The sequence below is a fragment of the Neophocaena asiaeorientalis genome, unplaced genomic scaffold (assembly GCF_003031525.2).
Source record: "Neophocaena asiaeorientalis asiaeorientalis breed wild unplaced genomic scaffold, Neophocaena_asiaeorientalis_V1.1 scaffold312, whole genome shotgun sequence".
NCBI classification, from domain to species: domain Eukaryota; kingdom Metazoa; phylum Chordata; class Mammalia; order Artiodactyla; family Phocoenidae; genus Neophocaena; species Neophocaena asiaeorientalis.
Genome location: NW_020174707.1, coordinates 2,467,117 through 2,482,591, shown reverse-complemented (window position 1 = coordinate 2,482,591; position 15,475 = coordinate 2,467,117). Strand labels below are relative to the sequence as shown.

At 37.1% G+C, this 15,475-nt stretch overlaps 1 protein-coding gene across 4 annotated transcripts in view; it reads left to right on the top strand.

The window, feature by feature from the left end:
- The window catches only part of CASK (calcium/calmodulin dependent serine protein kinase), a 373,376-nt gene that overhangs the window by 243,656 nt on the left and 114,245 nt on the right, over positions 1-15,475 (top strand). For all 4 annotated transcript variants that reach the window (XM_024759851.1, XM_024759848.1, XM_024759849.1 and 1 more), the window contains exons 7-9: positions 822-997; positions 5,793-5,915; positions 15,024-15,107. In XM_024759851.1, the coding sequence (XP_024615619.1) occupies positions 822-997; positions 5,793-5,915; positions 15,024-15,107 (383 nt within the window). The remainder of the gene's footprint in view (positions 1-821; positions 998-5,792; positions 5,916-15,023; positions 15,108-15,475) is intronic.

Here is a 15,475-nt window from a genome sequence, read left to right as displayed (position 1 = left end):
GCCTTTTGTTTTCCAGTAGAAGAAAAGACTTCTTTTGGGATGCTGAGTTAAAGATGGTTACGAGTGTAGAAACAACTGCTTTCAGATTCCTTCCTGAAACCTAACTTTGATAGGAAAAAAAGAAAAAAGCATTTCAAAGAAGATAGAAGTCAAAGAAGATTGAATGGGAGGAGCTTCATGATTTTACTTTGGTTTATGTCATATATTTGCTCTCATTCTGTTCAAACGTTAACATTTGGAGGAAGCTAAAAAATCTTATTATAACAAAATATTACTAACCATTGGTAATTGCTGCAATTAATTCCTAAAATCAACGGAACAGGATTTCAGATTCATATTCCAAATAAAAGTTCTAAGCATTAGGTTTAATTTGAGAATTTCTATTTGACAGTCAAAAGTAATCTTTTCCTCTACAGATATTTTCTCACTTGCCCCCCCCTCCCTGCCCCTGCCTCTGCTCTGTATTTTTAGTAATTTTCAAACTTGTGAAAATTAGAAAATTTAAACAACTTCTTCATGAAGCAACAAATAGGTAAATACTTACCATGCATCCTATGGAATTCAATAGGAAGTAACAGTGTTAGAAGACAAAGTACCTCTCCTGGGCTCAATACTTTCAAGACGTGATTAGATAAAAATTGTTTTCTTTCTGCCTTTTTTCCTTGATTTTATAGAGGAGGGGAGAGGTGGTAAGAGAATATTTGCATTGTTAACCTTGTCATTCACACTGTTATTGTTCTCGTATTTTCAGTTTTCAAATGGGAAACAAAAAGCCCATTTTATGTAAACATTTTTCCTTGATGTTGTCATTTTAAACGTAGGACGAGTTGGAACACCTCATTTTATGGCCCCAGAAGTTGTCAAAAGAGAGCCTTACGGAAAACCTGTAGATGTCTGGGGTTGTGGCGTGATCCTTTTTATCCTGCTAAGCGGTTGTTTGCCTTTTTATGGAACCAAGGAAAGATTGTTTGAAGGCATTATTAAAGGAAAATATAAGGTAAAATATTGTGAACGTTTTATTTTTCCATTGAGATTAAATTATTCTGAAAAATGTGTTTTGAAGTTGCTGTCTGTCTTTGGATTACTTACTGGTTGTCACATAGTCACCCAGTCAGAGATGCTTGCATCATTGATCCACCAGCCTTGTTAGGCAACAAAGGCCTCAAATAAATTTGACCCTATCGGCCGAACTGTCATCCAGATGACTGGCTTTAAAACAACTATTGCCTCACCCCTCCCTTCTCATTCCCTCTGTGCTGCCTCTAAAGTCTATCCCATGTATTTGGATTCCAACTCTGTGTTCAGTCCAGAAAACAGGGTCCCCGCTCGTCTTTGATACAGTGTAAAAACCAGAGATCAGATGGATGTTCCCCTTTTCCTCCATGTGCTAAATCAACAGTGTAAGAGTCCTGGGCTCTCAGAGTCATAAAGCCACACTAAAATCAAATTTTTTTACCACAAGTACATTCTAGCAAAACTGCCTCTTTAGCTAAGTCAAAGAAATTGGTTAGTGCCCTACTTATTTCAAATAAAATTCTAGCTCAGGGAAAGAATTTGGACTGCTCCTTGGAATTTATTGTGAGCAAATTTGACCTTTTATTTTACCCTGGGTAAGGTGTTTGTGACAAACCTGTGCCCAGATTTTATGGTTTCCATTAGCTGTCTGGTGGCCGAACCCACTTATTCAGGCTAAGCTGGAAAATAAACCTCTTTGGCCCTTCTTTGTGTAATTTGAGAAAAGGGCTTTATTTTTATTACTTTTTGCTTGATTTGTAAAGTTAAAATGGAAATTTCATCCAGGTAATTAGTCACTCTTTATCTTAATTTTAGATTTAGTTTCTATTAGCCTTTATTTGATTTTGCTTTATCGTACATGTTATTTTATTGCATTTTATGTAGTCAGCCAGCACAGCTGAAAAATTTGCCATTTGCCTTCCAGGATAAACTGAAATGCCAGTATCACAATGGCATTTCATAATATAATTTAGAGCCATTTTGGTGTGATTTAAATATTTATATTCATCTTTGGCTACTGTGAATTGGAAACTGCATGTACTATTCACAGACTCCTGATTAGTACATTATTACTTTCATTACCAAGTAATTTAAGAAGTCATTACTGACATTATGAGTGGCTATACCAAAAAGACCTAGGGGGTTCTTAGAAATAAGCTTAAGGTTGGTTTCACTGAGTGGCTATACCAAAAAGACCTAGGGGGTTCTTAGAAATAAGCTTAAGGTTGGTTTCACTACCCGAGCTCTTGTACTTTATTGCCCTGTACTACCTTGTATGGCTGACGGAATAGGATGCTCTGTATGGGAAGCACAGAGGAGTATGTGTCTGGATATCAAATCAGGGCAGCTTATTTTGAGGAAGTTCTTTTTCCTCCCGTTATAATTAACACATGTACTTTCTGTTCAACAGAATCACTGTTTCATTTTCAGCCATGCCTGGCAACATAAAACGATACACACAGGTTTATATAACACTACACTCCAAAACTGTGAGGCCCCTAAAGTCTTTTTTTTCTTTCAATTCCTCAGTTATGTTAGAGTTTTATGTGGGACTTGAAACAAATAAAGAAAAAGAGAAAAAAAGAAATGAAAGGTAAAGTAGTTTCAGAGTTGTAGCCTTATCCTTTAAGCCATAACTGAAGCTTGTGGAAGTGAGAAGGTGAGAATGGTCTGTACTTTTTTTCCCTTGGGCTTTATGTACTTATAAAGGCGTATAAAGCTTATAAAGGCATACAGGTTTGTCTTTTATTTTATTTGGATTAAGATATATGCCAAAACTCTGTTAACAGAGAAAGATGTTTCAAGTATAGGTTTTTCTGCTTCTCTTAGAGTCAGTTGACCACTGGGGAATAAAATCAGTCCTTTCAAGGTAACTAAAAGTCTCAGGAAACTGCTTGTAAGTAATCATCCCCCTCCAATCCCTTGAAATTGTAAGTGGCTATCAGGAATGCACGGTTATGGCTTTCTGGTTGAATTTTGCCAAGTGAAATCACAGATACTAGCATATGAAAATAAACACAATAATGCATCAACATAATAATAATACTAGCAATAATGATAGCTAACTCATACATAGCACTTACTATGTTCCAGGAACTATTCTAAGCACTTTACTTACATTAACTCTTTTCATCCTCACAGCGGCTTATGACGTAGGTACCATATAATAAAATCTCCCACCTGCCTTTTTGAGTTATAAGCATTCGCTAATAATAGAATTCTTCTTTTGTGTTTGTTCAGTTGCTAACTTCCTGGTTTCCAAGGCAATGTGCTTCATTCCAACAGCTTCTGGTATTTGATTTTGTCTATTTTTAAAGCATTGAATAGTTATCTTTGTTTCTTTGTTTAAAAAAAAAAAAACTTGGACTGTTCACGTATGTCCAAAAATTTGTTTGAAAATTCCCTATTCTTAGCATTATAGTATAATATAGTCAGATGGATGGTGGCAGCTATACCATAATTTCTGTACCTGGGGGTTTGAAGCTTTGAGGTTAATTCGTATTTACTATTACTTGGCTAACCTCACCTCTCACTTATATTCATGGCTTTCCTTACAAAAGCCTCAGGTTTTCCGCATCTTAGTTTGAAGTATAGATCCATCTCTACCATCAGTGATGAACCTATTGGGCCTTTAAAAAGAATACTGTGCTGTGATTGTGTCAGCATTTATTTTTACATTTTTTATTACTGAAAATTTCTAACAAACAAAATAGTAGAGATAATAGTATAATGAACCCCCAGCTTTAACACTTATCAACGTACAGCCAGCCTTGTTTTATCTATATTCCACATGCTACTAGATTATTTTGAAGCAGATCTCAAAAATATCATTATATCACCCTGGTCGCCCTTAACAAAATAAATATTAAAATCCTTGATCTCTATGAGTATTTTCAAGAAAATTTTGATGACATATTTTAAATGTAGTACATTTAAATTGTCATAGTTTATAAACTACTACTGGTCTTAAATGATTTTAATTTAACTTTTTATTCTTGTTTACTAGCTTACTTGATCTTTTAAGGTCAATATGGGAGAATACTATTTAGCTAAAATATATGCTAGCATTTAATTTCAATTAATTTTTTTATAAAGGACAGAAATATATTTCACAAAGTCTCTAAAAGATACAGTGTCATCTTGTATCACTTATTTCTGGATAGCCAGTTGGTATCCACACAGCAGGAGTCCTTAGCTGCCTGGCTTTAGTATTCAAATAAGTGAGACTGTTTTATAGCCCTGTTTTGTTCCCCCTTATGTACTCAACCTCCCAAATTAATTTCAACTAGTCTTCTCTGCCAAAGGAAGAGAAAACCCTGGATTGCGCTTCCTCATAAAAAGGACTGGGGAGTATACTTCTCAACCTCTATTCACTTCAGAAGTCTTACCACCACTTTCACATGATTTCTCAACCCCTTTCCTGAGGACAGATCATTCAGACTTTAAAGACTACATCAGCTCCAAGATGGGGAAGAGGAAACAAGGCTATCTAAGCCCCATCTAATCACATACCTCCTTATTTCAAACTCGTCAACTGATCACAATTTCCGTAGGATGACAATGTTTCAACAGTCTCATGGTATTCATTTTAATTAAGGAATCTGACAAGAGAAGTGACTATCGTTTGGAATTCTGCCTGTTAGAAAAAGAAAATGGAACATTTTCCGCTCCACGTCTACTAGAACAAAGCCTTACGTTAGCCAGAGCGAAATGTCTACTACTAACCCCTGGCGAGATCATAATGATTCATGTGTACTGTGATGCAAGTTGTGATTTCATTTGCCTTTAACCTGTTGTGGACTTTATTCTGCATCTTTCTCCCTTAGGAGGTGACAAAGGTCTCTGCCAGTTAAAGCCATGGCATTGCGTAAAGCTCCTGGCACAAGGCAGCTCCCATGAGCTCACCGAATCAGTCAGTTTCCTCATATTAAATAGGGAGTGAGACCCTACTCCATCTCTACCCTCCTGTCCCCACTTACCTTCCCAACTCCAAGCCCTAAGCATTGCTTTCCGTTTTTTCCTGGTTCCTGGTCTCAGACATACCCCTTTTCCCAGGAGCCTTCCAACTCTTTTCCTCATAGATCCACAGCCTTCCTCACAAGTTGTGTGTCTTAGGAACAACTCATAATTTTTTTGTTTGACTTTAGTTGATTTACCTTGTGGCTTAGTTGTCTCATCTCTAAAAGAGAAAGAAAAGTGACTTCTTTAAGAACAGTATACAAGTGAATTGGGTTTTTTGTAGGGCCTTTAGTAATGGTATATTTTTTCCTAAATACTGAAAATGACATACAGTGACCAAAGTCTCCTATTAATAAAAGCTACTTTGCGTAGCTTCACAATTACTGCCAATTCCAAGTTTTAAAAGCAAAATATTAAAAATATTTCTTCAAATTTTTAAATTTTATTTTAGTCCTTTCTGAATCAAAGTATTCTAACCTTTTTAGAGTCTACATTCTAGACTCTTTATTTTAGCTGAGGTAGAACCTGGAATCATGAATGTTCTATTCTTCAATTATTAAAAATATTATTACATATATAACAAGAAGAACATGTATAACAAATATTTACTCCTGCAAATTCTCATGTATTGAACAACAACAGAAAAAGAATTGCATCTGTCCTCTTCTTCCTTAGAAAGCAAGCCTTTAGAATCAGATTTCTCCACCCTGCTCCAAAAATTTTATTCATGTTGAAACAGCATAGGAATATTACATAACAGAGAATGTTAACTTCTCACTGGACATAACTGTGTAATTTTCCTTTCTCCTCCTCTTCAGATGAATCCAAGGCAGTGGAGCCATATCTCTGAAAGTGCCAAAGACCTAGTACGCCGCATGCTGATGCTGGATCCTGCTGAAAGGATCACTGTTTATGAAGCACTGAATCACCCATGGCTTAAGGTACATGAGCTCGTAGGTGGCCATCTACACTTTGTTTAACCAGTTCCAGTGACAGGAATGCATTGCTCTGTAAGGTGCCCCTTTCCACCCTTTTCTTTTCCTGAGCATTTATTCGTTACAGTTTTGTTCGTCTTATTTGCTGTTTCTGTACATCCTCTGTAAACATCTAAGAGGATGTACCATTCGAGTGACATTCAGCTCTCATCACAAGAGGGTACAAAAGCGGATTAAGGCAGAATCCATCAGGGAGGAAGGCCTATTTGTTCTCTACCAACACATGTTCCAAAGATGTGCAACATGAACAACGGAAATAGCACTCAACTGTGTGATAATTAAAAAGTGATTATCATTATTTTGGGTGTGAATGTGTACTTCATAGCATTATTTTTATTTCAGTAGATACTAGATATGGGTTTATCGTCTTAGGAAAAAGGCAGATTTTAAAAGTTCTTTTTATATCCTATCCTGCTGATGAAGTATTAATTAAAGGTATAACTTGGGACTTCAATGAGACAGCACTATTTGATGAAGACATTACACTGCTCAACAGTTCCAGGAAATTCTCACTTTACATGTGAGAAAACTAAGCCTCAGAGAGGTTAAGAATCTTGCCCCAAGTCACAAAAGTTGTCAGTGGTGGAGCCAGGATTTTAATTCAGCCTGCCACACCCCCTTCCTTTGTACTCAAGATCCTATCCAGTTCACTTACTCAAGGTCACTGCTCTCACATGTGTCCGCTTACTGGCTTCATCAACTTCCTATCTCTGTTGGATCTAACAAGCTACAGTTTATTTTTATTACACACACACACATCTTCTCCTGACCTTACCACCCCCTCCAGCTTCTACCCCTATTCTCTGCTCTCCTTGACAGCAAAACTCCTAGAAAGATTTATCTCTACTCACTTTCTCCAGTTTCTCCCATCTCTTTGTCTTGAACCCACCCTAGTCAGGTTTGCAATCCTACCAACTCCACTAAAATAGCTCTTGTCAAGTCACTGCTGACCTTCACATTGCTGAGTCTAGTGGCGAAATATCAGGTTTCTCCCTCTTGGCATATCAGCAACATTTGACATCCATCCTTCCAAAACACTGTCCTCCCTTGGCTTCAGGACACCTTGCTCTCCTGGTTTCCCTTCTACCTCTCTGGCTGCTCCTTTTCAGACGGTGCTGATTCTTTCTCATCACCCCCAACCAGGTCTTCACAGTGGGGTGCCACGGCCCCTCCTCCTTCTGTCTACACTCAGACCCTTGGAAACCTCATCTAGTTTTAATGGCTTTAAATGCTATCTGTACACCCTGAATTTATACCTTTAGGCTAGGCCCTGTCCCCTGAGGTATTCTTAATTTAGTTTACAGTTTTGCTCCCCAATACCTGTCTCATTTCACCCCTTACTACTCTCCTCTTCTCACTTTGTTCCCTCACGTTGGCCTCCTTGCTGTTCCTCAGCAGGCCCATACTTGCCTCATTGCCTCTGTGTTAGTCGTGCCCTTTCCCTAGAATACTCTTCCCCAAGGTATCCTGATGACTTACTCCCTCACCATCTTCAGGTCTTTGCTTATACATCAGCTTCTTAGTAAGATCTTCCCTGACCACCCAATTTAAAATTTGAGAGAAGGAATGTTCCCTGCCACCAGTATTCCCTATCCCCCTTCCCTGCCTTAGTTTTTTCCATAGTGTTGGTCACCACGAGACATACTTATATTTTACTTATTTGTTTATCTGTCTACTCCCATAAAATATAAGCTGCATAAGAGTGGGAATTTTTCGCAGTTGGTTCACTTCTGTATAGAACCTTTGAAAGTGTCTGACATGTAGTAGGTGCTCATAAATATTAGTTAATGATTTAATGAGTGAATGAATGAATAAATGTTCATACTACTATACCATGCTACCTCCCCAGAAATTATGCAAAATAATAATGTATATTTAAACATAGATTAATAATGTATCTTAACAGCGATGACAAGGGATAATAATATTATCAAACAATGTTGAGATTCCAGTGGACCTTGATTCTCCTTAAGAATATTACTTCTCACATCTGCATTCAACCCTCTGATACTTGGTTCTAGTTATTCTTGACTTGAATTTCCCCAGTTGTAGCTATTCCTGAAAAGAGTAAACAGTTCTGAGATACTTTCTTGTACTTATTTTCTCCCAGAAATAAACCATTTGGGGGGACTTCTATTTTTCCTTTGCCTCAGTTTCTCATAATGGGGATCTTTTGTTTGTTTGAAGCTAGTTTAAATGCCAAATAACAGTGAAAATGGCAGCCATATTAGTCATTTTTAAGATCCTTTAGAAAATTTGGCTTTCATTATCTTGCATATCTTGACTAATAACATTTATTTTTGGAAACCCTTATCCCTGCAATGATTATAGTTCTTTTTCCAAATAATCTGAGCTTAATACACAATAGATTTCTGGCACCAGAAAGACAAAAAGTGTCCGTAACTTAAATGAAGAAATTCCAGGAGGCTGTTTGAGCTTAGTGTCACGTGCCATGTCTGAACTACAGTTTACCTTCACTGCAGTGTGTTATCTGAAGATGGAAGAATTCAATGAGAATATTATCTAGCTGATGAGAACAGGCTTATATTTCAGTACTTTCCATGTATACTTTAAAATCATTTCTGTGCGTATAAGTGGTGGTAATTTAGCAATGGCTAAAATGTTAAGCTATGGGGCTTCCCTGGTGGCGCAGTGGTTGACAGTCCACCTACCGACGCAGGGGACACGGGTTCGTGCCCCAGTCCGGGAGGATCCCACATGCCGCGGAGCGGCTGGGCCCGTGAGCCATGGCCGCTGAGCCTGCGCGTCTGGAGCCTGTGCTCCGCAACGGGAGAGGCCACAAGAGTGAGAGGCCCGCATAGCGCAAAAAAAAAAAAAAAAATTTAAGCTATGGTTTAAATATGAAAAACTCCTGAATAACTGCAATGTAGAGAAATAAAATGATGAAAATCCTTGTAATGAAGAGTACCCAAAGTCATGATACCGTTGTTTTATGTCCAAAACAATTACTATTTCTTTGGCAAACCACACAAAAAAGTCCTGTTCAATCATACCATCTAAAAAAAGGGAATTTGAGTAAATAGACCAATTAATATGTGTCTTGTGGTTGTTAAATTATATGTATTTAACACTTTTATCTAAATTAGTGCTGTTTGCTGTAAATATTCATTCCAACAAAAGTAAGGCCAAATAAGATTGTAATTTTCTTATAAACGACTGAGCTCTTTTCACACCCTTTGTAGCCTTAATATATATAGACTCCAAGTATATTGACTATAATAAAGACAAAAAGGGTATTTATATTAGGCTAATCAATTTGAATTTTGGAAAAATCAATCAACACACCAATTAAATGTATATTCAGCATCTAGTGTGCACAAGGGACGGTGAATCAAGTACTTCATTAAAGTGTAAGACACGTTGCTACAGACATTTTTCTGAATTCATATCACATTACTTTTAGTTTCAGGTAGGACTGTTTAATACAGAAAAATATTATTTTTTTCTTTTGTCTCAGTTTTATAATGCTTTGAGGTTGTTATTATTTACTTGTTTTCTGGTATGAGGTACCTTAACAGACTTTTTTTTTCAATCTTGTGATTTCATCTGCTTAGAAAATATCAGGAATCATAATTTAAGCATAATTTTATTAAAAAAATTTTTTTGACTATGTCCTTATCTCTCTCTCCACTTCACCTTAGTGAATGGTGAGCAGAAGAGGTGTTCACTAGAAATAGAGTTCACAGTCTGCTATGCACTAAACTTCCCAACCTACTAGAGAGAGAAAGGCATAGTCAGCCCGTGAAATGAATTTTCAAATGCTGTTAATATAACATAAAGAAACAGAAAGATAACTTCAAAGAAGTCACACGTGAGAAGCACCTCACAAGAATACAGAAGTATGAGCCCAGGAAGACTAATGTGGGGCATGAGAGGTCACTGTAGTCCAGCGCTCCAGAGAGGGCTGCACGTAACATGTTAGTAGGACTGAAGGGGGCCCATGTGGGAGGTACAGAGGAGCACAGGCAAAACATTATAAGTGTTCAGGGCATTCAGGGATGGGGTCAGGGTACACTGGCATAATACAAAAGTCAGCTATTTGAAGGGTTGCAGTAGTAGTAGCCTGAAAATTTGGTTTGAGGGAAGAATATATCTAGAATGCCAAACTAAGTACTTTAGATATTAGGGTATAGAGAGTTAAAAGCTACTGCAAGCTTTTGAGCAATAATACAGGGCAAGCAGTATGCTCATATAATTCCTGTGGACACTGTGCACAGGTGGGTTGCCTGTCGGGATGCAAGCAGTAGAAGCAAAGAGATCCTATAGAAGCTGGGCTGTCCAGTTAGGAAGCGACAGGGGCCTGGAGCAGGGAGTAAAAGTGGGAGTGGCAAAGAAATACCCAGACCAAGAGCGATTAAAGAAGGAAAATTGATGAGGCTCAGTTGAGTGATTCAAGATATTCAGAATTAGGAAGCCTGTAGAAGGGTTAAACGTGTAGAGTGGAAGTGATGTATTTTAAACTTTCAAAATTTGATTTTAATTTAGTTGAGATTTTCTTGGTTCTTAGTATGAAGAGTACTTCTGGATATTGTGCTGCACATTTTTAGTATTGTTATGTTATGAGACTATGATTCTTATTTAAATCTTCTATTTTGGTAGGCAGTTAACCCAGTTAGATTCAGAACACGTGTCCTAGTCCACTTCTATGGGCTGTGATTCAAATGCCAATTTCATTTTCAATGCCTTTGCAATACTCATCTAGTCTGTCCCACTTGTATGCTACCCAGAGGCTCATTTGGAACCTGGGAGGTACTTCATAAACCATAGTTTTAGTCTCAAAGTTCTTGCTCTGTTGGTTGTCTTTGGGTTTACACATGGGTATACTAGGGATGTGCCAAAGCCCCTCCTCCCCCAGCTGCCTCCTCTTTGTAATCCTGCCCCTGTTCTCTAGGGGTGGGGTGCCACCTCTTTGCTCTTCTTTGCTTCAGGCAGGGCTGGTTTGGTGGAAAGTGTTCTGAGGGGGAGGAACTTGGCTTCTTTCATGGTGATCCCCTGGAATGGAGTGGGTGAAGTCAAAAGGGTTCTGTCCGGCAGAGCCAACCTCTTCTCAGTCCTTTGGCTAAAGAGAGGAGGCTTTTCTTGGGGGTCATTTTGTCTGCGTTCCCCTGGGAGTTTCCAGGTTGTGGGCTGCTCTCACACCCAGGTGAGGATATGTTAGGAGGCCAAAAAAACACCCCAGATATATCACCACAGGATCACACCTCTGAGTCCTAGGGTCCCTCCGCTGTCGGACTTCTTTTCTCTAGCTTTCAATCTTCTGTTAGCTGCTTTCACTTTTGAGTCATTAATTTCCTTGTTATCAAGAACTCTTAACTAAAAAAAGTAGACTTTGGAAAAAGAAGAGTTTATTCTGTGGATTGGGGAGTGCTTTTTAGTACAACTGAATATTTAATTATATTTAAATATTTATCATATTATTATATTTAAAATATGTAAATATATCTTACCTAGTGGCTACTATACTGGACATAGCAGCCTTAGACTCTCTATTCAAAAACATGCTGTAACTAGGTTCACCTTCTTTGGAAATGAATAAAGTGAGTAAGTTTTAAAAATTAAAAATGTGTTACAGATTTGTTCCTCTGTAATTCTCACTGTTCTATTTTTACCTTTTTTCTTATGTAATAGGAACATGTTTTCAGTTAGAAAATAGCCAAGATTATTTAGTAAACTATTTGTTCTCACACACACACTTTTAAAAGCTCCTAAACTTTTTTATGTCGGGGATTTCCATGTCTTGACTAATAAAAGTGATTATTAAAACTCAGGTAAACCAAACATGTACCTATACAGCATCTCATTTAATCTTCATAACAATCCTGTAAGATTAGTTTGCAAAAAGGCACAACTGATACTGAGAGAATGTAAGGTCATACAGCTAGACCTAAATGACCCAGAATGTGAACAAAAGTCTTTCAACTCCAGGACCGTTGTCTTCCTACTATACTATGCGGTACCTTTTTGTTTGTTTGTTTTCTTCTTGTTGTTTATAAAACCTTCCCTGGGTTTTTTTTTCCCCTGTATTCTATCATGATACAAAATAATTTTTATTCAAAAAATAATGTAAAACCCATTTTGATGTTTGTTCTTCAGTGTACATTAATTAAATATCACCAAACCTAACACAATTAAAATTTGTAATCTACAAGCAATAACAAATCCATGAAAAGATTCCATTGCTTGTTCTAAAATAGTAATTTTATCCTTCTCTCTGCTAGTTAATTATTTGATAAATTCTTATGTCTTCTGTATTGGTGAACCTATTTTGGCTCAGTGCAGGAAAAGGATGTTAAGCCCCTAAAGATAATGAAATTATTTCTAAGATGTTTAGCACATGGAATCCAGCAGAAATAAAACTTGGAGTCATTTTGACATTTGAGTGTTGTATGTGTACTCAAGATTATCATTTTGCTCTCCAGGGAACTCTTGTTACTATTAGTCATTAATATAGAAAATAAATTTTCAAGTGTTTGTATTCATTCCTTAGGAATTTTCACTGATAATAAGGTGAAGCGTTGACAGGACTGACTGTAAAATCCTACATAAATTCAAAAGTAAATTTGTAAGTACATGATACCAAAACATTTGATTTTAGAAGTAGTTCACATACAAAGAGAAATTTTAGTTACAAAATAATCATAATGTGATCTTGGACTTAATTTGAAAATATTATATGGTATCCAGATGGCAAATAAACACATGCAAAGATGGTCAACATCATTAGTCATTAGAGAAATACAAATTAACACCACAACGAAATACCTATACACACATATATCAGAATGGCTAAAATCAAAAAGACTAAACACACCAAGTGTAGGTGCAGATGTTGAACAACTGGAACTTATACAATCCTATGGGAATGTAAAATGGTACAACCCCTTTGGGAAACTGTTGGGCAGTTTCTTAAAAAGTTAAACATACTCTTCTTATAAAATGACCCAGCCATTCTACTCCTAAGTATTTACCTAAGAGAAATGAAACACATATCCATACAGAGACTTGTACATTAATGTTCACAGCATCCTTATACATAATAGGCAAAAATTGGAAACAACCCAGGGTCCATCAACAGGTGACTGAATAAACAAGTTTATGGTACATCTATACAATGGAATACCCCTCAGCAATAAAAAGGAATGAACTACTGGTACATGCAACAACATGGGTGAAGTTAAAATATTTAGGCTGAGTGAATGAAGTTGGACAATAGTTAACATGTACTGTATTATTCCATCTATATAAAATTCTAGAAAAGGCAAACTAATCTCAGGTAACGGGAGAGTAGATCAGTGATTGCCTGGGGATGGGGAAGGGGATGACAGAGACACAAGGAAGCTTTTGAGAGTGATGGATATGTTCGTTATGATTGTGGTGATAGTTTTATGTTTATATACATATGTCAAAACTTATCCCATCGTACATGTGCAGTTAATTGTATGCTAATTATACCTCAGTAAAACTTTTTCGGGAAAATAAAACAAATTACATTCAGAGTCTATCTCCCTTTCACCCTTTTTATTGTTTCCGTCTGGTTTCATCTACCATCATCTCTCCCCTGGATTACTACAATAACCTCCTAACTGGTCTCCCTGCCTTTTTTTTTAAACCCTCGCCCCCTTCCAATCTATTCTCAACACAACAACCAGAGTGTTCCTCTAAACTTGTCAGATCACGTCACTCCAGCTCAAAAACCCCCCAGTTGCTCCATCTCCCACTCAGAATAAAAGCCAAAGGCCCTTTATGCCCTCCACCAGCCTTGCCACTTCTCTAATCTGATCTACTATTTACTCCACACATGGGTCTCCTTGCTATTTATTGAAAATTTCGGGTACACTCTCTCCTTTGAAAGGCCTTTGCATTAGTTGTTCTATCTGCCTAGACCCACCCTCTCACCTCTTTTGGATATCACTTTCTCAGTTGAGCCTACTTTGACCATCCTATTTTAAATTGCAATGTACCTTTACCCTGCCTTACTTTTTGCTTTATTCCATAGCACTCTTAACATACTTTATAATTTACCTTTTTTTTGTATTTTCTTATCTTCTCCCACTGAAATATGAGCTACATGAGGGCCAGAATCTTTGCTGGGTTTGTTTACTTGTTAATCCCAAGAGCATAGAACAATGCCTGGCATATAGTAGGCACTCAAGAAATATTTCTAAAATAAATACTTGTAGCATAAAATCTTCCAGATACACTGACAAATTAGACTAGAATCAAAGAGGGAGACAAGGAGAATGAAATGCAGATTGAAATATACACGAGAAGTTGGGGCAACTGGAGATGTTATCACAGAGAGGAATAGATTTAGTGGAAGCATGATCCCCCTCTTAACTACTAAAGGGGTATTATATGGAAGAGGTAGTATGTTTGCTTTGTGATCCCCAAGGAGAAGAGCTAGTCCATACAAACCAGATGTGGGACCAGGCTGAGTAAGAATTTTTTCACTTTCTTAAAATTGTAGTGGGCTGCCGTAAAGTAATCTGTTGTATGAGGTCAAACAGAATGATCATCCATCAGGGATTGCAGGGGATCCCACATTGGGAAGTGGTTGAATTAGATGGCCTTGAAAAGTTTGTCCTAGTTTGAAGATACTGTGACTTTGCGGCATGTGGGATCTTCCCGGACCCGGGGCACGAACCCGTGTCCCCTTCATCGGCAGGCGGACTCTCAACCACTGCGCCACCAGGGAAGCCCACTGTGACTTTTTTTTAAATCCAGTTATTCCTGACAACTCAGAATGCTGAGTTAGTTGTGGAGTTAATTTTTTAAAGGCTCATTTTACCTGACAAGATTGTATCAAAGGTAACTTCATACCTTCCTAGTAATTATGATTGTTTTAGCCACATAGCCATATATCTGAAAATTACATGGGCCATTATTTTAGCCCTTTGTTATTGCTGAAAATGAAATAATATTTTACTATCAGTTTTGACCTTCATATCCAGTTTGGGCTTACTGTTTATTTAGATTAAGCTCCTTCACTCTTTTAAACAGTTATGTGTGTTCATTATCTTTCATCTTTTATAGGAGCGGGATCGTTATGCCTACAAGATTCATCTTCCAGAAACAGTAGAACAACTGAGGAAATTTAATGCAAGGAGGAAACTAAAGGTAAATTAAAGAAATCATCAAAAAGCCAGATAGAGGCAGTTGATGATAATGTTTTTATTCTGTTTCAGTGCCCATAAATATTATCCTGGTATTGGCTGTTGCTTTCTTACAGCTAAATTCTTACTTCCAAAAGTTACCATTATTTCAATAAGATTTTGGTTTTTTAAGTCATTTAAGGTAATATCTAAGTACAAATCCAAACAATAAGTTATAATAAATGGAAGATTAATCACATTTTAGATTTATGTTATCTCTAAAATTCATAACAGAGATATAATTACTTTAAAAATAGTAATTTGCTATTATTATCCATTATTGTTGAATTTTAATCTAAGCCATGCTTTCTCAAACTTAAATATTTTGTCAGA